General features: G+C 41.7%; 1 protein-coding gene across 1 annotated transcript in view; it reads right to left on the bottom strand.

The window, feature by feature from the left end:
* LOC122811504 (ferritin heavy chain B-like) overlaps positions 1-25,122 on the bottom strand; it is a 45,903-nt gene that overhangs the window by 18,249 nt on the left and 2,532 nt on the right. The window contains exon 3 of the mRNA XM_044083379.1: positions 13,379-13,525. Within this exon, the coding sequence (XP_043939314.1) occupies positions 13,379-13,525 (147 nt within the window). The remainder of the gene's footprint in view (positions 1-13,378; positions 13,526-25,122) is intronic.

Here is a 25,122-nt window from a genome sequence, read left to right as displayed (position 1 = left end):
GGAAGGGGGAACAGGATTGCTGCCATTTTGTTGACCGATATCTGCCAGATAGTTTGAGAACCAATATAGGGTTGGAGGGGAGACACCTAGATTGAGTTGAGAGAGTAGAAGGGGATGGGGGTGGGATATGGTGTCGAAGGCTTTCGAAAGGTCAAGAAAAAGACCGGAGAAGATTTGGTTGGCATCATGTGCTCAATTTATGGCATTGAGAAAAGAAATGAGAGCAGTGTTTGTGCTATGGTCTGGCCTAAAGCCGGCTGGTTGCTCAAATGGTTACTACAGCTCCTTGCTGCTCCCATACCAGTCAGCCATCCACTATAGACAGCCAAGATAAATCTAAGATGCATGGATGACATCTACTAGTTGCAACAGACCAAGATACACAAGAGATGCCCTTTAAGCCCTTACATGACGCTTGTGTACTGTTCTACTCAGCTTTGCATGGTTTTATACTACCTCTTCAGCTTTGCATGGTTTTTATGCTACCTCTTGTCCCAGATACACCAAGTTTGTACTGAACCAGCTTATGCAAAAGAAACAGCCTACCAAGAAAGCTACTGGAGTAACCCACAAACTCAATTTCCACTGCCCAAGTGTCCAAGCAATTGGTTGGATAGTCTGGTACTTAGACTGGAAAATGTGATCGGAGTGCTAGATTCCACAGCATGACAAAGGCCCTATAGTACCTTATAGGTAACAGCAGGCATGAAAAAGGCTCAAACGTGAATGAGCCAAGGCTTACCCAGAGAGGTGGCCTACTTGTTTGTATTGTATAGGTCAAATGCAACAAGACTCTGACGATCACTCCAAATCATAGCCAACGTAAAATACCATCTAAGCAGGTAGCTTAGTGTCATGTTAAGGGGATTCACTGGCAGCATGGGACAAGATCAGCTTTACTGGAGGATGTGGTTTTTGTTCTATGGATTTTTGCATACTAGCAGTCACCTTGAAGGCAAAAGTTGCAGTAAATTATCTGCACAAAATGCAGAATCTCCCATGTCAGACATTACACTCTTATGGGTCTCAATCATAAAATAAATTTTATGGGTACTTCTTACCAAAGAGACTTTTACAAACAAGTCCACTAGGGATCAACAGCACTAGATTAAATCTTAGTCGTAGGTTACATTACCCAAGTGGCTCGTTATAAGGCCCTACCTCCACCCAATATGTCCAAGACTGTCCACTGCATATTTTGCAGAGCAGTAAGCATACTTTCACAAGATCCAAAATACTTATTGCTTGACATGCAAGCAGCTGTCAAAGGATTTGTCTACTTTGTCACTTAAGCTGCAAGCCATGCAGTTAATACACATTAACTGGCCAAGTTGTTTACATACTACCCATCCTGGAGTTAAATATGGGTTGCAAGATGGACAAATCATGAAGTAGCAGATATCACCTCAAAGCAAAAGTGACTCGTCACAGCAGTGATCAGCAATGACTAGTATTTAGCATCCGCTTTCCAAACTACTAGTCCAGACATTTCCAATTAAGTTAGCCAGTTAACTGCAAGATGGGTGTAGTCACCCAGCATGACTTACTACAGCAAGTGTTAAGACAAGTCCATTTGTCTACTAGACATGGATTTGGCAAGTGTAACATTGCTTAAGTTGACCAAGTATAGCCAGTTTTGTCCAGACTGACCCTTTGTAACCATCCTCAGACTTCAAAAGGATGAAATCTTGACCAAATACAAAGGGCCAATTCTTGTAGCTACAAAATTATATACAACAGTCTATGGTGGTCTTGAGTGCAGAAGCCCCAGCATGGGCTCAGGTGCTTATGTCAGCCCGAGACTTCCAACAGCTTCCCAATCAGACTGACGTGTTGGCCCCTAGTACACGTGCCATCAAGGGCAGATTCAAGTTACCCCATGGAATAGATGTCTGTGCATACTGTACGATTTTCTGCAGTATTACAATTCCTTAAAATTCAGCTTTACAGCTACACCAGGTCCAAAGGTATTTAGGGAAATAGGCAAACATTATGATAAAAGGGGAATGTAGAAGTAGTAGTTTAAAAAAAAACGGAAGTCACAAGTGCAAAAGATTCTAATGTCACAGCAAGATGGAACAATGGGTCCAAGTAAAACAGGAGACATATCTGTGGAAAGATAACATGGTGCAATATTTATGTAGAGCAGAAAAAGCACTAAAGCTATTTAGGAGAAATATAGCATCCAAGTATAGAACATTTTACAATACACACAGGGGGAAAGGAGGGGATTCGTAATGAAGTTACTGTAGTCAACTGTGAAGTGAAAGATTTACTGTAGAAAACTGATATTGTTCTCTCATGCTGGAATGCCAAGTGCAGCAGTAGCATTGTTTCCTCACAGCAAGAGGTTCTCCTGTTAGATTCTCAGCTGGAGCACCTTGTATGTGGAGTCTGCATGTCCTCGTTGAAGGTTGGGTGTCAAGCTGGCACCCAGACACTAAAAAAATCTACGGCCAATTAGCAGAGGTTCCGCTGTGGCGACCCCTAACTGGGAAAAGCTGAAACATCATGCTGGGATGCAAAGTCCTCAAATTAAGAAACCAGTGGAGCAGGAAGCATCTTATCAGTTGCCATAAGATACTTTTGTATTGGATTCCTACTGAAGGTTCCAAAGTTCAGAGCAATGGGAGATGGGAAGCAACACAGGAAATGAAAAGGAGACCAAAAATGTTAGAAGTTTAAGAAATGAATGAACAGCAAATCAAAACTCAAAATGTAGTAGCAGAAGTACACAGGATATTACTGTGCATCTAAGTTGGCAGTCAAGGGAGTTAAAAAGGCACCATGAAGCATCAAATTAGAAAAAACTAGAGCAATTACAATGAGTGCCACTGTTGAAAGAAAGAGTGCAGAAAAGAAATACAGATGTGCAGCATCAGAAGTGACCAGGATCTACTGCACACTATTTGCAAATAAGATATCAGCATAGGCAAAAACTAAGATATGCAGAATAAGCAACCAATAAACTGCAAGATGGTAATGGCAAACTGTGCCTCCAACCAGCATTCAATTTGTAAAAATGGAAAAAGGAGGCACCAGACTACGGCTGCAAATATAATCCAAAGAAACAGGTGAGCGCTTTCATGGACCAATCCACTTCAAGACAATGTAATGAAAAGCTCTTCAGGTTATATACCCAACAGTATTATGCTAATGTATAACCCTTCCCTCCTACCTTAAAGTCATTACGTTCAGCATCTTCTCCAGATAAAATTCAAAACAAAATTTCTAAAACCAGTTAGCATTAACACGCATAAATCAAAATAACTTTCTATACACAATTCTCACATCACTAACATAACATAATATTAAGTTTAAAAACACCATATATGGCCTTAAAATGATATGGAAGCTTCCAAATACTTTAGGTTTCTAGCCAATATGGGCTTAATATTCAGTTTATCATTGAGACCCTTTCCCATATTTGCAGAGTCTCACTATCCATTCTAGTTACTTAGTCTCTGTGGCAGACACTAATGCTCTAGCAAGCATGTTTGAGAGGTTTGGTGCTGCGCACACTGACAGGGTTGTTAACTGTAGAGGGGGAGATGTCAAGTTGAAGACAGACTAAGGAACTAGAATGGATAGTGAGACTCTGGGCAAATATGGAAAAGGGTCTCAATGATAAACCGAATATTAAGCCCATATTATTGGCTAGAGACCTAAAAATGTAGTTGGCAGATTCCATGTCATATTAACGTTATATAGGAAATGTGTTTTTAAACTTATTTTTATTGTTACAATGATGTTATTGTGAGAATGTATATAGAAAGTTCAATTTTGATTTAGTATGCATGTTAATGTTAACTGGTTTAAGAAATTGTGTGTTTGAATTTTATCTTGAGTGGAGTTCATGCTGAATGCAATGACTTGGTAGGACGGAAGTGTTATACATTAGCATAATTAAATTGAACTGTTGGGTATTTCATTACCTTGTCTGATTAAGTGACAATCCATGAAAGCGCTCACTTGTTATTAGTCTTAGAATCAATAAACCGCATTGTACTTTAAGTTTGAGCATTAGTAAGGCAAAAGGCAAGAAAATGTGACATTTTGGCGAAATCTAAAGATCCTGTGGAACAAATGCTGAATTGATGAATAAAGTAAACATTCAAATGTACAGGGTATGAAACGTGATGGAGTAACAGTCAGAAAAAAATTAAGCCAACTGGAAAACTCCAGGCATAGATGCAGGACCCAACTTCTGGTTAAAAGTATTCTTTACATGAGATTTAACCAAGAGTATTATATACACATCCTAGACACCAACCTGGTTAACAGGAAAGTGATGCTGACAACATATTAACACAATAGGCCAACAGGTATTCTGATTTGCACTACACACTGGAATTTGTGCCAACAGTGGTCATTTAGAAATAAAAGTATGACAACAGAACAAAAGGGTAAGTAATATGAACATGTAAAAAAAGGGATAAGTACGGCACGAGACTACAAAACATCCTACAGCATCCCATGTTCATGAGCGCTTCAAAATGTACAAGAACCTTACATTGAATCGATCAGTGATCATGAAATCTTGCAGCATTTAGTCTGCATGGCTCACAGCATTTATCTGCCAATTTCCATCTTTCACACCTAGTTTTGAAGTCCCCACCTCTTGTCTACACAAACCTGTTCTAACGGCAACTAAAAGTGCTTACAGAATGCAAGAGGCAGTAGGACTCCTGATGGCATAGATGTTTATTCCAAGACAACTTGTGGTAAAATAAATATATTGCATCCCAACAGCCTAATACAATCCCTACAGAACCACAATGAACTCTCCCTGAAAAGGAAGACCATGTAGGAATGGTATCAAAAATAATGTATGGGCCCTCATGAACAAGTCTACAAACCAATCCCTCATCTTGCCCTTAACCCATTTACTTTGGGTAATGGTTACAATTTTACTCCAGTGTGTAAAGACTTGTGCATGATTTAAGACTATGGTTCAGACGAGGAAAGCAAAGCAACTGTAAGTGGTCACTCTCCCAGATACAAGTTATTGGTCTTGATAATGTGCAAAAGCAACCTTTTAAAGTAGGGAAGCGCCAGCACCAAGAAACAGTCTAGAACAGGAATGTGAAAGGATCTTGTGCAGGAGGGAGTGTACAAGTATTTGGAATTTAATGAAGAAAACAAATGCAAAAAAAAAAAAAAAGTTATGTACTCACCATAACGTTCCATTTTGGTCGTCCATCTCACACTTCATTTTTACATACTGGTTCGGAGCCGATCCTCTGCTCAGACTCTGCCGATTTTCGAGATCAAAGACTTCTGGTTGGCTCGTGGCCAAGCAGGTATCCCATGGTATACCAGTGCAATCCCATTTCTTGTTTGCTGCTAGCTAGAAACAGAAAAAACCCTAACCAACAAACCAATACTAAAGGGTCACCAACCAAGAAATTTAAAGTATTACTGTTACCTCCAGATAGTCTAGGATGGAGGCAGGAGGGATGGTTGGTAAAAATGAAGGATGAGATGGGACCAACATGGAATGTTATGGGAGTATAACTTCGCTAGTCCAATCTCACCTTCATTTTTACATATGAGACAGCATCCCTAGTGCCTTATTCTTGGGTGACTCACTGGAAAATACTCCTGAGCACTGTGGAGACAAAGTATGCTCTACCCCTAGAAGCCAAATCCAACTTATGAGTAATGAAGTTGAGGGGTAGCCCACGCAGCTGCTGCATGTTCAAGTGGTACCCTGGCTTAAAAGGCTGCAGAGGTAGACAGTGACCTGGTAGAGTGAGCTTTGATCCTATGGGGTAAAGGTCTGCCCTCCAAACTGTAGACGAAGGCTATGCAACTAGAAATCCAGTTAAGACACATCACCTTAGAAACCGCTAAGCCCAATCTGGAGTCGGAAAAAGAAATTAACAACTGGTCTGACTTCAGAAATTCTTTGGTCCCTTGCAAATAAAAAATGTATCCAGCTGGTGGAAACTATATTCAGCTGCATTGAAATGATTGGGAAAGAAAACTGGAAGCTCAATGGACCGATTCAATGTGGCAGTAGAACAAACTTTGGGAACAAAACAAACAAAGGCTTGGCAAGTAAAGAAACCCTGTTTTTATGAAAGACTAAATAAGGTGGCTTAGAGCTTGCAGCTCAGATACACATCTGGCTGATGTAATAGCTACTTAAAAAAAAATGTCTTCCAAGACAAATTTAAGATGAGACTGTTCAAAGGGAGAGGAATGTTAGTTGACCACACAAAATTTACGTCCTAAAAAAGCCACAGGTTCTTGTAATGGTGGTCTCCTCTCAAAGTGTTGCATAGCTTATGAGAAATAAGATCGACATTTGGAGACCCTAAATAAAAATGAGATTGCCGCCAATTGTACTTTGATGCTGGCTGCAGCACATCCCTACTGAAAAAGCTCTGAAAAGAATTCCAGAATCACAGGAATGGGAGCGGTGTAAGGATCCACTTTCATTTTCTGTGCCAAAATAGAAAGCATTTTCCATTTACTGTCATACAGCCTTTTGGTTGAGGGTTTATGCGAGGATAAGAGAATATGGGACACTGATAAAGAAACCTCATGAAGCCTGATTAGATGGAACTGGAGCAGCCAAGCTGTCAATTTGAGGACGTGGAGAGAGGGGTGTAGCGAACCCAACATGTGGGTCAATAGATCTGGAACTGGGTCCAGAATCCAAGGATTGTCCAGAAGAGGCTCAAGGAAGGGGAACCAGACCTGATTAGGCCAGTAAGGAGCAATGAGAATCAACTTGCTTCCCAGCAGATTGGTGATGAGGGAATGGACAAAAGGCATATAGAAGTCCCGTGGGCCAATCATGGACCACAGCCTCTCTGGGAGTTTCCTCCAGAGGGGGAAATTAGGGAAAATAACTGCTGCACTGACTGGACTGGCAAAAAGGTCGCAAGGTTGTCCCCATTTTCGGAAAATCTGTTCCAGTTTCAGAAACCACTCATGAGGCAGTAAAATTGCCCAGCTTAGCTTGTTGGCTATCATGTTGGTTGTCCCCAGAATGTGCATTGCCACCAGAAAGTGCTGGGAAGAAAATTGCCCATTCCCAAATTTGCATGGCCTCTCAGTGGGTAAGATCTGGTACCTCCCTGTGTTGATATATCACGCAACTGACATGTCTGATTATATTGCAATCATCCCTGGAGGAAGGAGGTCCTGAAGTGCTTCCAACGCCAGAAGCACTGCCCTCATCTCCAGAACATAGATATGCAGATGAGCCTCATGTTCTTGCCATGTGCTGTGGACAGGCCTGCCAAGATACTGCCCCCCCCCCCACCCGACCTGGGAGGCATCTGTGGTCAGTGACAAGCTCCTGTGAACAAGTTGTTGGGGGCTATCCACCAACGAAGGTCCTTTTTGCATGATTCAGTCAGCAGGATAGGGTGACTCAGTGGTAGATATTGGAATGACCACTGGGAGAACAGGAGCCATTGGAAGGATTCTCATGTGCAACCTGGCTAAAGGTATTAACAGAATGGTTGAGCCTCGTTCCAAGAAGCTGAAGAATCCATTCTGCTTTGACTTTCCAAAGCAGAAGGCGCCAAACTTGAGATGAGGTTTTGTGCTCTTTTGGCGGGCAGATGAACTACCATATCCAGTGTCTACCTCTGCGCCTATAAAAAATCAGATTGCAATGGCAGTAATGCAGTTTTCCCAGTTTATGGAGATCCCTAGTTGAGCACAAAGCCCAATGGTGGTGGCCCTTGTTTTGGAGTAGATGCCTGGTGGGGGTTGTCAGGAGCCAGTCGTCCAAATACTTAAAACACCTGGAATCCCTGACTTTAGGTCAGCAGTCACTACTGCCATGCATTTGGTGAACACCCTGGGGGCTGTGGTGAGACCAAAGGGCAGAGCACAAAACTGATAATGGCCGACTCCCACCTAGAAGCGCACATATCTCCCAAACACCTTGTCCATTTTTATATATGGAAAGTAGGAGTCTTGGAGATCCAGAGAGCACATCCAATAGTCTTTCCTTAACAATGGGAGTAGTGTGATCATCTGAAACTTTCTTCATGGATTTGTTTAATCTGAGGTCCAAAATTGGCCTCAGTCTCTGGTTTGTTTTGGGACTAAAAAGAACCTGGAGTAAGTTCCGTATCCTGTCTGGTCTGCTGGGACAGGCTGGATGATTCAAGAGCAACGTTCATCTCCTCAGTTGCCAGATACCTGTGATTGGGTGAAACATCTGGGATCTTTTTGGGAACAAACAGTGGAAGGGAAAAGGGTAGGATATAGCCTCTGGTAACTTTGTAGCCACTTCTTATATTTAGCCAGGCTTCTGAATACAAAAGATGTGACCCCTGATGGGCCCCACATCAGAAGCACTGATAAGGCTGCCATCAAAAGGAATCCCAGCCTTGCTGGTACTGTGGACTGCCCCTGCCTCTAGGGTGACTTCTACCATTTCCTCCTCCTCTGGAGATTCACTGCGTCCAGAAAGGCCCTCTGGGACTTTTTGAACCACGTTTTACCTCCCCCTTGACCTTTGGGGTATGGTAGAGGGGGAAAAGTAAAACTGACTGGGAACGGTAAAACAGACTCCCACAGCAGAGAATCTTTCCTTCCTGTTCACACTGAATGAGGAGTTTTCACCTTGGGACCAACCAAGGAGGAACCATCAAATGGGGCTTTGATGAAGACGGACTTAAAGCTCTGCAAAATTACACAAGTGTAACCAGGAGTGGCGCCCAAGGGAAACTCCTGAACCTGCTGCTCTGCTCACTCCATCAGCTGCATGGGACATGAGCTGCATGAAGGAGTTAACTACAGAATTTAGGGTGGACAACTGAGCAGAGATCCTACCAGGGACTCCCTCAGGACAAGCACCCTGAATGGAATCTCCCAACTCCTTGAGGAGAAGTGGGTAAGAGTTCAGAGATCAAAGTGTGAATGCCGCTGAACTAAATATACTCTTCCAAAATCTGTCCATCTGTAGAGACTCATCATTTGGCAGATGAACAGAGGAAGAAGTCTCCGCCAACTCCTTTGTGGCCACTGCCACCACCATGGCATCTACGGGAACTCCCTTAGACAAGAATTATTTTCCAGGAGGACTTATCTAGTCTTCTAGGAACTGGCTCCACTGCATCAAGAGTATCCCACACCTTCAACTAACCAGATCCATTAGTCTGGTCAAAAGCTGGAGACACCCAAGAGGCAGAGGGTTGAGACCCAAAAGCCTTCAGATACAGACTCAGAAGGGTTGACAGTGGGCCAGTCGCACCTCTGTTTAAAGGATCTCCTGGATGTCCACAAAGGAGACAGGACGACTTGGGGGGACCCCTCCGACTCCTTGAGGTCACTGACCAATGTCCTCTGGGAGTCAATATGCTTCCTCTTGCATACCCTCTTCTGAGGAGGCCCTAGAATAGTGGAGTCAGATCTGGACTTTAAAGACTTCAAAAGAATCTGATGAACCAGATAAGACTTCCTCAAAGGTTGGCTTCAAAAGACAGAGTATTAGCTTGTTCTCTCTCTCCTGCAACACTCTAGGAGAGAAAGCATGACAGAACAGGATTCCTGCAACTGGATGGCTCCCAAGCAGTAGACACAGCTACTGTGGCCATCAGACATTTTCTGGGAGCATTTCATGCATTTTTGAACCCAGAGGGTTTATGCTCCTTGCTATCCTTAAACATTGCAGGCACACAAGCAAAACCAGAGGGGAAAAAAAAAAAAAAAAAAAAAAAAAATATGAGGACTAGGTCTTCCAAGTTATGACAGACACGCACCTAAATATGCAAAAACCACTTATTGAAAAAACTGCAAAAGATTTAGCCAGAGCCAAGAGAAGCATATCCGAACTAGTCAATGTGGCAAACTAGATCTGGGGATTGCACTGGTGCACCATGGGATACCTGCTTAGCCACAAGCTAACCATAGCCACAAGCCAACCATAAGTCTTCAAGCTTGAAAACTGGCCAAGTCAGAGCTGAGGACTGGCTCAGAGCAGAGGACCGGCTCCGAACCCATATGTAAAAATGAAGGCGAGATTGGACTACCTAACATTAAAGCTTTGAGAGACAAGTTTCAGGCTCAAATGAAATATAAAAAAATAAAAAAAAAATCAATGTATACCAAAAAATTATATAAATTATATTCCCCATTCTGAAGGGGATATAGGTATTTTCAAAACTGAAGTGTACTGATCTGCAATTTTAGTATTGCACAATAATCTGCTGACCAAGATTCAAACAATGAGCATTTGGAAACATGAAAACAAGTCTATAACTTCCTGCTTAGCAGAAGCATATTTGTGTCAACCAGCAGCAGCGGAACAAGCCAAAGCAAAATACAATGTGAAGTATCGGATGCAATGGCAAGAAATGTGGAACAAATGGAAAAACATACTACCAAGTTTTGTAACAGTTGCATATTTTACTGTGATTCAATATACATGCCTTCTGCCATTAGTGTAAGGCAAGACTTTTACTTTGGGGGATTGTGCAGACTGGCAACAAGCCACAAAGCATTATAGAAAATGCAGGTTCATATGGGATCACCCATTACAAACAGTTAAGATTATACAGGTCCAGGAAAATAAAAATAGATTACACTAATCCATGGAGACAAGAAGTAGCACTGATCATTGAAATGGAACTTCAAGTCTGCATTTCAAATGCATGCAGTTATTACAAGTCAAAGAGTCATGCAGAGATGACAATGTGGAGTCTTCACAGTTCAGTCCAACACCACATTTAAATCCACTTTCCAGAACAGTGGCATTCTAGACTACAGGGGCATTTTGCCTTGAAATGATTCAGCTTTAGTCAGAATTACTTGACAGCTCAGTCTTGCCCCTGCCAAGAGTACAGTAAGGAACTAAAACCCATTAAATCACAAGGATAGACACAGACCACCCACACATGGCAGGATAAAAACTAACATCCAAAAAGCAGCAATTCACACAGAATACACAAACAATAATCACAAACACCTTGAGTTACTGTGTCCACACAAGAGTCTTTAGATGTAAATTACAATTGACAGATGCTCCCTTTATATCTCCTTAAACCAACAATGAGAACCAAAATACTTAAACCAGGACTACAGACTGGGAAAGTAGTAAATCAGCATCCTGACTGGAGGATGAACATTCTCCAGCAGGGTATTAGTGTCCACTGAAAAACAAGTCCACTGCTTCATGGCAGCATATCAAGCTGCTGTGGAGCTTGGAGTGAAAAACCAAACAGCCATTATTTGACACACTCTAACCAGGTTATCCAGCTAGCTTACTTTAAGAGGGAAATGTAAAATGAGCCGTTAAACCATTAAAAATGGTACCCCACAGTACTGAACAGGACCAGAGATGGTGGGTCTGGATGCCTTTTATAGCTCAGTGAAGAGGGAAGCCCCAGGCACTGCCATAAACATTTAAGTGTATTGCAGCTGTCTATGCTAAATTCTGTCTTAGTTTCAAAGGGGATACTGTGAGAACATGTCAGGTGACCAGATAGCCATTCTGCAAGCCATCTTGCATATTGTATTATATTTTACAGGGAGTAATCTCTCAAGTACCGAGTATTCTGTTTTGGGGAACCTGACCTGAAATAAGCTGCTCACGTATTTCATTGTGCAGTGCTCTATAAAGTTATTAGGCAATAGTAATTCCAGATTCAGTCGAGTATAGTGAAGCCTAGTTTAGGGATAATTTGTAAGAGTCTTTCCAATGTTTTCAATATTTCCTACGATTTGAACTCTGGTTCCTTTTTATTAAATTTATTTAAACTTTTAAATTGTGGCTGGTCCTTTATGCAAATAATGCAAAGCTTGAATATTTCTATATTTGCCCCTGTGGACCACTCCAGGAAGGTCTAGCTGTCTTGTCAGCTACCACCATTTGTATTAGTATTCCACAATATAATTGTTTTAAAGGTTTTAGAGTAGCCAATTGTGGAGTTGTTGGCAGTAATAACTACCTTACACACTGGCCAGAAGGGGGCACAGCAGGTAAAGGTAAATCTGTGCCAACCTCCCAGGTGTGAAAAATCTCCATGTGTTAACTACTTGGGGCAAGGACATGAAGCACTGGGTATACACAAGGTGCTGGAATACTTGTCTTAGGCACTTCAGCCAAGGACCTAACCCTGCAGTTGGAACACTGGAGTTTTATTGGACTCCAAGGGAGAGTACTTGGTGCAGAGAGCTGCATTTGAATATACTGTGTAACCCAAGTGCACTTCCCTCTCCAGAGGGTGGAGGGAGATTCAGCCTCCTTGATTACTAGCCCAGAATGGGGATGTCACAATATGAGAGTGAATGCATATATGAAAGCAGGGGACTGTGCAAGAGAGAACATAGCAATCCCCTGGCAGCAGCAGTTTTTTATGCCTCTAGACTTCAGATGGAGAACTATTACCACAAGAAATCTGGACAAAGCCTGACATAATGGGGGGACAAATGTCAAGAATAGTGACATTTCAAATCTTGCTCTTATAAACTTAAAGTTGCTAGAACATGATTTGTGTTGGCATGTTATATTCTGAAGAATATGAATCAAAACTGAAATGTATGCCTTCTAGCAACTTCAGTCTGTAGATCCCAGTGGTTTGTTCACCATTTGAGGAGCAGACTGAAGCAAAAATGTATAGTTGCTATCACAGTATCTGGATAACCCTTAAAAAAAAAGAGCTTGCTTAGATAAAAGGATTTGTTGGCATGAATTTTCAAGGAACTAACTCTAAATGTAGGTAGGTAGTTTAATAATTGCTGTCTAGCAATAAACCAAATGTTTTAGGAGTAAAGGACCAAAAAAAATTAAATACCTGGATTTTTGTTAGTGTTCTACTTCGGATGTAAAATGCTTCCAACACCATTAACATACTACAGGGAGTTTGAAACATTAGGTGGAGGAATTTTACATCAATTGTAAATAAGATATAGTACTTCAACAGCCCATTGTCCAAGTACAATAATTGCCCTCCAGACTGTGTGCTAGTGTTAAGTGCCCTTCTGGGTGTAGAGGACCTCCACCTGCAGCATTGGTCCTCATAGCACCCCTACAATTAACACCCCATTGGGGCATTATTGCTTGCTTATATATATATGTTCAGATTCCTGATCCGAGAGAAAAGCATCCCCAATGGGAGCTTCCCGAAATCTGATCTGCAAGGCTATCAACATTTCTACCATCCTGTGGAGAAAATCCTGCATCACAATGCATTATGGCACCCCCATAATATACAATACTGTTCACAAATAAGCCCAACCAGAACTGGGAAAGTCGCAGCACAGTACAAGTAGAAAAGTTTGTACTTGCAAGGCCACAAAGTTGCTACCAAATTTATTTACCTGAATGAGTGCCTTTTCCATGCATTTTTCTATTACAAATATTTGAGGTAGGGTAGGGAAGAGAAAAAGAAAATCACTTTACCTTAATGTCTTGAAAGACTATACGTCCACCACGTTGGTTTTGGTACTTCATGAGCTTCTCTGCATGCTCCTGCTCTTCGTGAGATTGACTTTTGAAGAATTTGGAAAAGTTTTCCAATGCCACATCATCCCGGTCAAAGTAGTAGGACTAATGGAAGTAAATGTACATCTTTATAAGCAAGAGATTTACTCACGTATGGCTTCAGAATTCCCTCCCCAACTTTACATGGTAAAACACACAGTACTTGATAAACACCTTTTACAGCACATACCTACTCAAGACATTCATTTTAAGTGGCTAGTATCAACCTGTCATCTTAGAATGAGACAGCTCCATTTGTTCAGTGTGTTTTGCATTTCTAGTACACTAGGCTGGCATGGAGAACCTCAAGTCACATCCTTCACTTACCCCAAACCCTTCCATTTTAACAATTCAAAGCATACTTAACTCAGAAGTGATCTCTACACCTACATAGCAATATGTGCATTAGAACGGTTACAAGGCAGCACATTATGCAAGTTTTTATTCACGCTTCCAGTGTATGGTGAGAATAGTCCTTAAAGTTTCAGTCCAAGTGCCCACAGCTCAAAACAGACTCATCTGGGTAGCAATATAGTTGATACCATATGCAGCTTTCATCCATCTTGGGCCAATACCACCTACATAAATGCTACCTCCAAGTTCTAAACTTGTCTGCAACAGCCTTAAATACCCTCATTGGGATACATCCTGATAGTTCAGGCAGGCAGCTACTTTTTGCCCATAATGTGACTAGGCACATTTGATGAATGTAAATGGAATTGTCGAGAGTCTTGCAAGTTTGAGAACTTTCATTTAAAAGTGTTGGCAAAGGGTTTTCAGTGACTACCAGTTTTCCGGCTTGCACAATGCAGCCAAGAGAAGCTTCCGTTCTCCTGCATAGCCTTCATATTAAGGGCACAAGGAAAATTCAAGTGTTGTAGGTGAAATGCTATCAACAGGGAAAATTTAAATATGAAATTTCAGTCTAAAGAAAGTGAAAGTCTGTCAGTTTCTTGAATTTATGTGCAAAATTAACTCTGGTTTAGGCAGAAAGTGGAATGCTGTGTTAGTTTACCACTTTGCTTATTGTGACATGTTTGATGCATCACCCACTGCAAAGGCAGTTGCTTCATTTCAAATTGACAACTCAACATCCTGGCAATGCAGATAGACACCCCCTCTATTCAGAAACGAGGAAGCCTGAATCACATCACCACCAGAAAGCCCCAAAACTACTTGGCACGTCTGAACACTTCCAAGTCAAAACTGTACTGCAAGTGCTTTTTGCTAGGTGTCACTAGGAACCTCCCTTAATAGTTTTACTACAAGTGCTTTTACACAATTTGGCACAAGTAAATCTTCGTGGGAGTCTAGTATTTCCAAGTGCTTGTAGCATGCAGCCCTTTTCTACAGTTAATTTTAACACACTCTGAAAACTATTAAAGCACCCAAAATTTGCTGTGGTGACCAAGTGGAAAAGCTAAGACACCAAGTGGAAAAGCTAAGACACCAAGTGGAACCACTATGTATACATTGGTGTATTCTTTCTGAACTTTCCATTTCTATGTAATTTGCTCCTTCCATTTTCTAAAGATTTGCGTTTTTACAAATATTTCAGAACACAGCAGATAACTGATTTCCATTTTCTAGTCATTCCTTTTGACAGCCAACAGAATTAAACTTAAAAACTTTAATATGTCTAGACCATTCTATATATTCCCCAGTTGAGGTAAGTGAACAAGAAGCAGGCCCCTTTTTTGTTACAGATGGGACAACCATAATTCCCAAATATTTTACCTGAGCCTTAACAGGTGTCGAGTAACTTGCATTTTTCATTTTAGTACTTGAAAGCAAACAGTCAGCTTTAGCATTATTTTGCTTGGATTGCCCTGGACTAGTATGTCTGGTAGACTTAAAGCTACCAGAGTAGCTTAGCCTAACCACTGGTATCAGACTAAAATATCTCAGCCGATAGTCCAAAAGTGTTGAGTAGTAGTAGGTGTTAATCAGACCCAACCAACTAGAATTTACTCCTGGTGAATCTGAGAACTCTAGTGTATTAGACTTGGCAAAGTCCTCTGCCAAAGTGCAGTGTGCGCATGAAGTAAAAGCAAATTTACTACAAGTGCATGAGACATGCCACTATGGCAAGTAGGCAACACAAATGAGTTGCCCTAGGACAGTCTGGTCTTTCTTGGGCTGTTGATGGGTATACAAACGCTTCAAAACTGAAGCAATACTAAATTGGCCTTTATAGAATTTGGTGACCCAAATTTAGGGAACCTGAAAAGCTCTAAGCTTTGTTGCAGATCCTAGAAATTGTGACTAGAGATGGAGATTTTAAATAAGATTTTTTCTAAAAAAAATGTTAGGCAAGAGTCTGTAATTGAAGTATATGCAGGCATTTGTAAAAGAGGAAGTCCAAGGATGGTAGGCAAGTACAACAAAAGGTAAAGTGCCAAACAGATTCTGCATTTCTGCAGTAATTAAATACAACCTGTTTAACAGTAAAGTGAGACAGGAACAGTGGAAAAATCTTCAGACCAGTCAAAGAGAGAACTTGCCACGTGTACAAATAGACCAAGTACACATTTTGCTGAACATCTTCCACTGCAGCAGTTGAGTGTCTCATGAAGTGATAAACTACAGCAAAACTGGAATGCATTTTTTGAATAATGGCAAACTTAGCAAGCAGACATTCTAGCTGCCAACTGTCAAGTGTTAATGCATAGAGTTGTAGCATGTATACAGAGCTTTCAACAGCCAGCTGTACCTTGAAGGGCATTTTTATAGGGGGCAAAGACTTCTGTAGCAAGATGACTTGTTGGTCTCATGCTATTAAGAGCCTGGTGTTAAAGAACCAACTTCTGGGAATTTAAGGCGTTTATATAATTATACCCCTTAAATCAAGCACTTTAAAAACCAATGAGGAGTAAAATATTTGAACCAAACTAAAATTACCCAGATACCAAAAAATGCACTGGGAGCTCACCAATAGGAGGAACGGGTCTAATCAGTTATTACATTCGTTGTCAGTTTCCAGTCATTGTTTGTATGTGCTCGTGCTTCAATAAATACCTTTAGACTTGTTCCTCCTATTGGTGAGCTCCCAGTGCATTTTTTGGTTTACATCACTGGCATCTATGTGGTTTTTAATTACCCAGATAACCAAGCAAACTGGTCTCCAAGGGGAGTTGCAACAAGTGTTGAGTATTTTAGGTGGAGGACAAAGAGACAAAGGTTTAATGTTAAAGCAACTTTAAATTACTATTGTAAAATTACTTACAAGGTGCTTCACCACCCCATTAAGGGGTGCCCCACTTACAATACCATGCATTTCAGGCCTTGTTTTGCCACTTCACACCCTGCCAATCAGCCCAGGTTTCACCATTGCCTGGGAATTCAGGCACCCAAGGGAGTTGCTTACATCCTCTACTTACCTGTGTGAAGGGTATATGCAGTGGGCTGTGTGCTGTCTTCACTCCAAGTACAGGTGGCTACTTACCTCTAATGAAACTATCCTTAAATATGGATGCAATAGCTAGACAATTACAGCATAAGCTTTGTGACAGGATAAAGTAGAAATGGTTCATGGGGTTGTATAATCCAAGATGCAATGTGGATAGTTTCTGAAAAACTGCCAGCTAGAGATAAGACCTTCACTTTGTAGTAATTTCAGTCTAGAAATATGTGATGCTTGGGATCATACAGGTTAGACTGGACAAATAAAGCAAGACTACACACCATTAGAAACAGCTTCACTTCAGCATATGAATCAGACTGCAGTTTTGGTCACACTCCTTGGTAGTATTTGGACTAGTGTTGGCTCAGAACTCCAGCCCCTGAAGCACTGCATGCCATTTCAGTGGATATGCTCAGCAAATAAGGCTTTAAACCCTGCTTTTCGTTCTTTAGGGCAGGAAGGCGTCTAGAAATGTACTGCCAATTAAGTAATGATGAATACCTCCACTGAACAGCATTCATACACCAATATCTAGTTATGCAATGGCCCCCTTTCAAAATGCCACCCCCCCCCCAAAAAAAAATTTTTTTGACAACTATTGCTGAAGGTCTGGGCTGTATTGCAAGCCTAAGAGCAGACTTAAGATTCCAAGATTCATTAGAGCATCTACTTGCTTCAACAATATTTCCCCATTTTGATAATCTTGCCTTTTAAGAAGTCAGTCACCTTCCACTTCTCTGGGTGACAGGGCCGCAGCACCCAGTTAGCTTTTGTAGTCACATCTAGGCACCACTTTCCTAACAAGTGGAGATGGAACCAAATTTCTGCCTTTCAGACTGAGCACGTCTTAAACCAATTAAAAAAACATGGGTAACTGGAGGATTTGACATAAGGTCAAGTGATCAAGGCAACTGTACAGCTTGGCACTCTTCCTTAGAATTAGGGTGCATTCCTCTGCACAAAATAAGTTTACTAGGACCACTTCTGCTTGGGTGCAAACATTCAAGTCTGCCAAAATCTCATGTCAGACATTATGGTTCACAATTTAACAGATGTTTGATGCGACCTGTACTGAACCTGGTAATGCCAGTGTTTCAACTCAATGAACCTGGTAATGCCAGTGTTTCAACTCAATGCAGGAAAAATATTACTAACTCCTGGACCTGCCCTCCTTTGTGACCCATGTTAGCACTTGTTCCTGGGTCCTTAGCAGCAGGGACTTCCAAGATTGTACATTATGTCTTGGGTTTCTAGCATTGAGAAAGTGTCATATTAGCATTATCAGGTTCAGTAATGATCCAAGCATCTGACCGGCAACTGTTCATATCAGCATGCAGGGAGCCACCGGATATTTGAAATGCTTCCTTCCATCAAGGATATGCTTATGCAGTGCTTTGGAAAGAAGCCAACATTTCAGTGTATTGTCAGGATAAAGCTAATCCAGAAGCTTCTATGGACCAAATTCTTCAAAGCTAGAAGAAATTATCTAAACCTATTCCAGTGCACATTTCTAGAGATTTGCTTAGCCTGGATAGACTGAATTTACAGACCCTAAAAGGGGACTGGCCAATTCCTTAACTAGTGAAGCCGAAGGGAACCAGATATACATACCAACCTTCTCTCAAAATTCCAAGACAATCTTTTTACTCCCAACTACATATTAGATCTAGCTTTCTAGAACTGCTTTTTATATCTGGCAGTTAAAAGAAAGCAAAGTGAAAAGCTTTTCAAACTGGATTATTCACTAAATTCCCCAACAAATCATAAGTTTCCATCTCAAACCCCCAAGGATAAGTGAGCTATAAAGATCCAATTAGCAGTTATGCAGAGGCCACAAGTGGACAATCTTTCCATTCCAAGGACATACCACACTCTAGCTTGAGGTTTGAAAATAGAGCCTTCTACTTCCAAAAAAGTAGTTTAGCACTGCTCTCACACAGCCTATTTGTTTAGCTCCCCAATGGGGGGCTTTCTGTGCCATATTTGAATGGGTTTTTACCAGAGTGCTTTTTATTTCCTCCCATTTCAAGGGGCATAATAAAAACAACTGAAATGGTAATCTTTTCAATTGCTTCCAGGGGTGTGGCATATACAAGCATGCCTACATCCTGCAATAAAACTGGAGTCCTATTCAAGGACTTGCCAACTGTCAAGAGGGGACTGCTCCCCATAACCATGAAGTGTGCTGGTAATAGCAAAGTCACCTCTAGCACTATCACTAATGCAGGCTAGCTATTAATGTAATCTGAACCCCCCCACACCTCTATCTAGACTAACTGGTTCTACCAATTTCTACTTTATCTTACTGCCTTTAGATGCTGTATATTATGCATCTTTATACTATGCATCTTTATACAACAATAAGCTATTTAGCTTGTTCTACTTGCCCATTAGCACATGCCCACTTTGACATTCATCTACTGCACTGGAATAACCTACTTGCATCAACATCTGATGCACCTTTAAGGTTATTACACCAAACCTGCTCAAGTCATGGCACTCATGCCAGTCAAGGTTCAAAGAAAATTACTAACCAGTCTGTAGGCCTTTATAAGTAGACAGAAAAGTCTATTCCATGCACCCTCCACCTTACAGGGTAGCAACAGGAAAGAATGGGGGGGGGGGGGTTGAGGCTGCCTATTCATCCAAGCTTAACTTGGCAAAGATGCTACTCAGAGATGTAGGGGAACTTGTTCCAGACTGAGAATTTCACACCAACGTCTTACCTGCCAAGGGGTCTAGTTCCTTTTTGAGGTACCATCTGTTCTGTGAAGGAATAGGTCAGAGGGTCCGATCACCGTTTGGAAGGCTGGACATATCCATGGAGACTAAGGGCTGCCCAAACTGTCCCAAGTTGGACTTGAGACGAGTAAAGGGAAATTAAGATTTCTTTGGATTTGGAGACCTGAATGCACATCAGGACAGATTAACATGACACAAGGACTGCCCTTAGTCAACATGGGTGGGGTAACAGTCATTCTAGGCTCCTGGCAAACAGCTTGGTGGCAACCAACATGGTTCAGCAACAAGAGTCAGCTTCAAGGTCAAACTAGGCTAAAGACCTTGAAGCTGACTGGAGGAACAGGTGCAGTTGAAGGGCAGTGCCTCAAAACAGCATACAAGAAGAATATAGAACAGGTTATGTGGATGAGCCAGAAATGGAAATAAGGTACACAAGAAAAGCTAGTGGTGAAATGCAGAAGCCAAAAGGAGTGCAGGAAAGTGTAGGAGACTGTAGCCTGGGTCCATCTCTCCTGAGGAATACTGGTTGGCTAACAAAAGGAATTGCAATAGCAGAACAAGACAGAGGCACAGCCATCTACAAGTTACTATCCAGAACTGAACTATCAGGTCGCAAGGCAAAGAAAAGCTACACCCTTCACAAAGGATGCAAAAAATCTACTAATCAACCCACAGGAAATCAAAGGGAGATTAATACTTTCAGCCACTTCTGAACAAAGCAAAGAACAGAAACTTTACTGCACAAGACAGCCTAGGGAAAGGGAAAAAAAAAAAAAAAAAAAAAAAAAAAAAAAATAAAAGAGCCCACCCTGAACAGCACCAAGGAAAACAATTAGGGAAAACAGCAGGCTCAGATGAGGTCAGACAATATGATAAAGATACTGGGCAAGATATGGGAGAAATGGCTTCTGGGGTACTAGTCCGTATGGAAAGGCATATCCTATGACAAAATTAGCACAGCAGTGCCAGTGTACAAGATGGGCAAACTGGACAGTACAGGGATATCAAACTCCTGCCATTGTATGAAAGTTACGCACAGTGAGCCATTCATAGCTGGAAAGTGGGAAATGACAGTTCAGATAAGAGCACAACCTACCTGAGGTTTGCAATAAGATAGTCAAGTACAGCTGGGCACTCCTAGACCTGGAGAAATTTGACAAGGTCCCATGAAAGCTAATTTGGGTAGTCCTGTGGTGGTTCCAAGTCCTAGAAGCATAGTCAGAATTAGTGCAGGCTACATACAAAGACAACTTGTACAGGGTTGAGCCGGCAGATTCATACTTGTGGACTACATTGGCAAATAGGTCATAAGGGACAGAAAAATACTGCAATTTGCAGACAATGTGGCATTACAGGGAGACTGAGCAAGAACTTCAGCAAAGGCTGTGCGAGTAGAATGCAAAACTGAATGCACTGGATGAGTACAGATGAGCTGTAATGACAGCAAGTGGGGAAAAGAAGCTGACTATTGAGATAAAAGAAAAATAGTGGAGGAGTTTAACAGCTTCAAGAATCTGAGGGATGGCTGGGACAGGAAGTCTGAAGCAGTCAGAGGGGCTGCTGTCAACTGGCAGAGTCAGGAGTAGTGAACAAGAATGCCAAAAAGCTGAAAAGGTGCAGAAGAGTGGTGCTACCAAGTACTACTGTAGGACAGTAAAATTTGCGCAGTGAAGGCAGAACAGTGGGAGAATGCACTTGTGGGACAGACAAAAGGAGGACATAATGGAAGCCAAAGTAGCTCCAACTGTAGAGAAGGTCAGAAGGCATTATGGTTTTGGCATATGTGCACAATATGCAAAGACCTGGGACAGACAGGAAAGAGTTAAAGAAAAGTGCATCCAGCAAAGAGATGGACAGTTTGTGACAGAACACCTGCAACAGTCAAAGACATAACTGAGGTAGGAGTGGCACCGAAGAGATGGCAACAGTACAACCACAACCCAGCATTTCCTTCAAAACCTACTACAACCCAGCATTTCCTTCAAAACCTACTACAGACATTCTGTAATACCAACCAAGCACTTGAATGACCAGTGAAGTTTAAACTCCTACCCAAAGGGAACCACACCAAGTATATGGTTCTTACATCAGCTTAATTTATCAAGCCCTGATAAAATGCAAGCCTGTCTAGAACACATTAAAGGGAAACTTTGCATCAACTAAAAGTGACCTTAAACTGATCTGCAGAGAGCTCAGAACAGACAAACAAGTCACTTCTGCCCAAAGCAAATGTTCAGAATCTCAAACACACCCAAACCTCAGGGATCAAAAAAAGCTAGTGCTGAGTCTCCAGCATGCCAAGCTGTTGCAAGTTAGACACCACTCTAGGCTTCTAGCCAGCTAAGATTGAGTATGCAAAGTTAATAGCCACCATGTTCCCTCTTATCTACCCTGAAAGAGTTGGCCAAATTAGTTTTAATTCATGAACACCCTTCCAAGAGGGCCTTAACCCCAACTAATAACTGGTGCCACAAACATGACCTCAAAATGCATCATTATCCACTTTGGAGAAAATGGCATCCCCATTAAATATCACATTACCAGTGTACCAAGCATGCAAGCAATCGTGAGGGACTTGAGCACCCAGGCTGATAGCAACCCACCTTTTGACCACCATGTTACCTCCACTGTACGAAGGCTTTCTACATGGCCCACCTCATAAGGTTATTTCACCCAAGAACCTGGAGATCATAACATCCTTGTACTCCTCCCTTGTCAGACCCTTGAGTAAAATGCCCCCTAAGCATGTACCTTGCCAAGCATATGCAGCAGTTAAGAGACCACAGAGCTTCCTGACCAGGAAAATCTGGGTCTCCAAACACCTATACTATACAGACAGGCCAAGAGCCCTGTCCCTTGACTCAGTCTCAGACTGCTCAGACGTGACCAGTATCTGGCATACAAGGCCATCACAGACTCTGCCTTGATGGAGTTGCTACAGATCCGCAAGTCAAATTCCACTCATGCAATCCGCATGCAAAGCCTCAACCTGGTGTGACATTTAACAGAATGTGTCAGGACAGATCTGTGTCCCAACGACTCCACTATCTGTGGAATAGGCTCCCTCTCCATGTCAAGCAGAGTACCTCACTAGCCCTTTAAGAGGAATCTGGATAACTGGATGGGAAACAGAAAATTTACCCCCGGGATCCCATCTGTGTCCCTGCTGGACAAGGACGACAGGTGCTGACTTGGTGGGAACATGGGTGAAATTCTTGGCTAGGCTTAAGGACCGCCAGGCCAATAGCCTAGCATCTTATGAACCTATGAAAATAACAAATGAACTCACGAGTAGCTTGCTCTCTGCCAAAGTTTCTGGCTTTTTAAAGGATACTATCATTCTAGTGGACTTCTTTGGGCCAGTGGCAAGGAGTCACAGGCAGTAGGCATTTTATCTAGTCAAGGCTGATAAGTCACTGTCGTACTATACGATTTAATTAGAATCGCAAGCAAAGGGAAATTTAGACAACAGAATGCAGTGAGTTTTATCAACATTTTCACAATATTTTGACATAAGGACTGAAGCACATTTTAGGAAACGGAAATCTGCCCATCTGTCAAGTTCTATTTGGTCCAGCTACTTAAAGGAAATTGCCTCCATCAAAAAATAGGCTCTTCACAGCAGCCCCTGCTAAGTCTACAAGACTAAGACAATTCTGCATAACCTCTGAAAAAAGGTGGATTTCTGGGATAACTCACTAGGAGTAAAGCTTACATCACAGTATAAAAACAGAACATGTTGGCATACTACTCCTCAGAAATCCCAAAAGTCCCACATGTATGGGGCAAGCTGTCATTCCACATAAAGGTAGCCTCTGAAAAAAAAAAAAAAAAAAAAAAACACAAATCAGCTTCCAGCTGCAAACTCAAGCCTATACAGTTGCATGAAAAACTCTCAGTCACTAGGGTCCCAACTGCATTTATCTAGTAACAGCCTAACAATTGGCAAGTTGCAGCTATTTATGCATGTGGATAACGCTGGTTTATAATGTCTCCATGCTACTGATCAGTTGCAGCCTTGTCATCTACGTTACCAACTGGTTTACTCCCTATATCCTACAAAGGAACTCAGGAGGATTTAAAGACCAGGAATATAAAATTATGTTCTTTAAACTAGAAATTTAGGACCTACTTGCTCAAAGTCAGATAACCAACATACTCCTTTCTGCAACAGGATAGAATCTATGGAGCCCACCATTCAACTTTTATAGTGCTGAAAACTCAGCCTTTGCTAGTCTTGCCAGAGGGCACAGTGTAGTCTGTCCAGAAGGGAACATTTAACCTACTGCAAGGAAAGAGATAATATAGTCTGCCTCCCCCTTCAATCAAGCGACTGCCTCAACTTGAAAATCCACCCTTTCCCTACAATTCAGTCCTTAGGTTTTTCTCCCTACAACATGGCTTCAGTATTGTGTAGGTACCAAAAACCTGCATGTACTTGGGTTTATTTGGACTGGAATCAAAAGGGACCCCCCCCCCCCACCTACTTTAAGCTTAGCTCCTCACATACTTTAGAGGAATTTATCTCCTTTGCAAGTAGCTATTTATAGCATGAACAAGCTCCGATACAAATAAGGCTCAGTCAGGAAAACAGAAGTAGCGGTTATGGAAGGTGTTAGGCTGGCAGAACTGAAGCCCTGTCCTCTACCTTGATCTCCTTATGTCTAGCATAACTCAAAAGCACTTGCTTTCATTCCTTCCCAGAAGGCATTTCAAGAAAACAAGATCATGTGGTTGCCAAGGCAGGCCCCTATCATCCACCATTTTGAGGTAAACATTAAAATTGTAAAGGCACTGAGTGATTAAGGCATTAATAGCTCAGAAAAGATAATGAAATTTCAGTTCTAACGTGGAGTCTTCCTTTAAGTCGGACTACTGGCCCCATTCAGCAGCTGCTGCTTACAGGAGAGCTGCCTGATGTGAGCTTTGAGTAGTGATCATTCAGGTGTAACCCCAGCAGCATTAGGTTGCTCAGAACTGAAGACATCCACCATTACTCCCAATGGAAAAAGGAGCTCATCAACATGTACAATGTAGTAATGCAAGCCTTTCCCAGCGTTAAAAAGGTTATACATTTTAAAATTACTTTCTATAGCAACATGACCCCATTATAAAATTTGTTCTAATTCTAAATGTCCTTCCTCCCAGCATAAAATACACAGATTTCTATATTTAACATATTCATGTTCCTACCTACCCCCCACTCCACCAACCCTTAGTTCTGCCTCAATCTCCTCCACTAGCTTCTTACAGTGCACACAGCTACATATAATGTGTAAACCTTCACAAAAATTTAGACTATACAACCCCTACACAATTTACCAACATACAATGCTACCCATGTTAATACTACCATGCAGTATCCAAATCTTTATTTTGAAACTAAGAGCACAATACCAATGTTCTACAACCTAACATGAGATAGCACTGGCACTTTGACTGGTGATAATGGGGAGAGGGGGGTGAAGCAATTTGTAAACCTGAAACTTTAGACTTTCAATCTGTCTCAAGTGTCCCA

This window comes from Protopterus annectens, chromosome 9.part0, assembly GCF_019279795.1.
Source record: "Protopterus annectens isolate FY-2018-M chromosome 9.part0, PAN1.0, whole genome shotgun sequence".
NCBI lineage: Eukaryota > Metazoa > Chordata > Ceratodontiformes > Protopteridae > Protopterus > Protopterus annectens.
The sequence above is the reverse complement of the archived record's forward strand: the minus strand, read 5'-3'. Positions and strand labels throughout refer to the sequence as shown.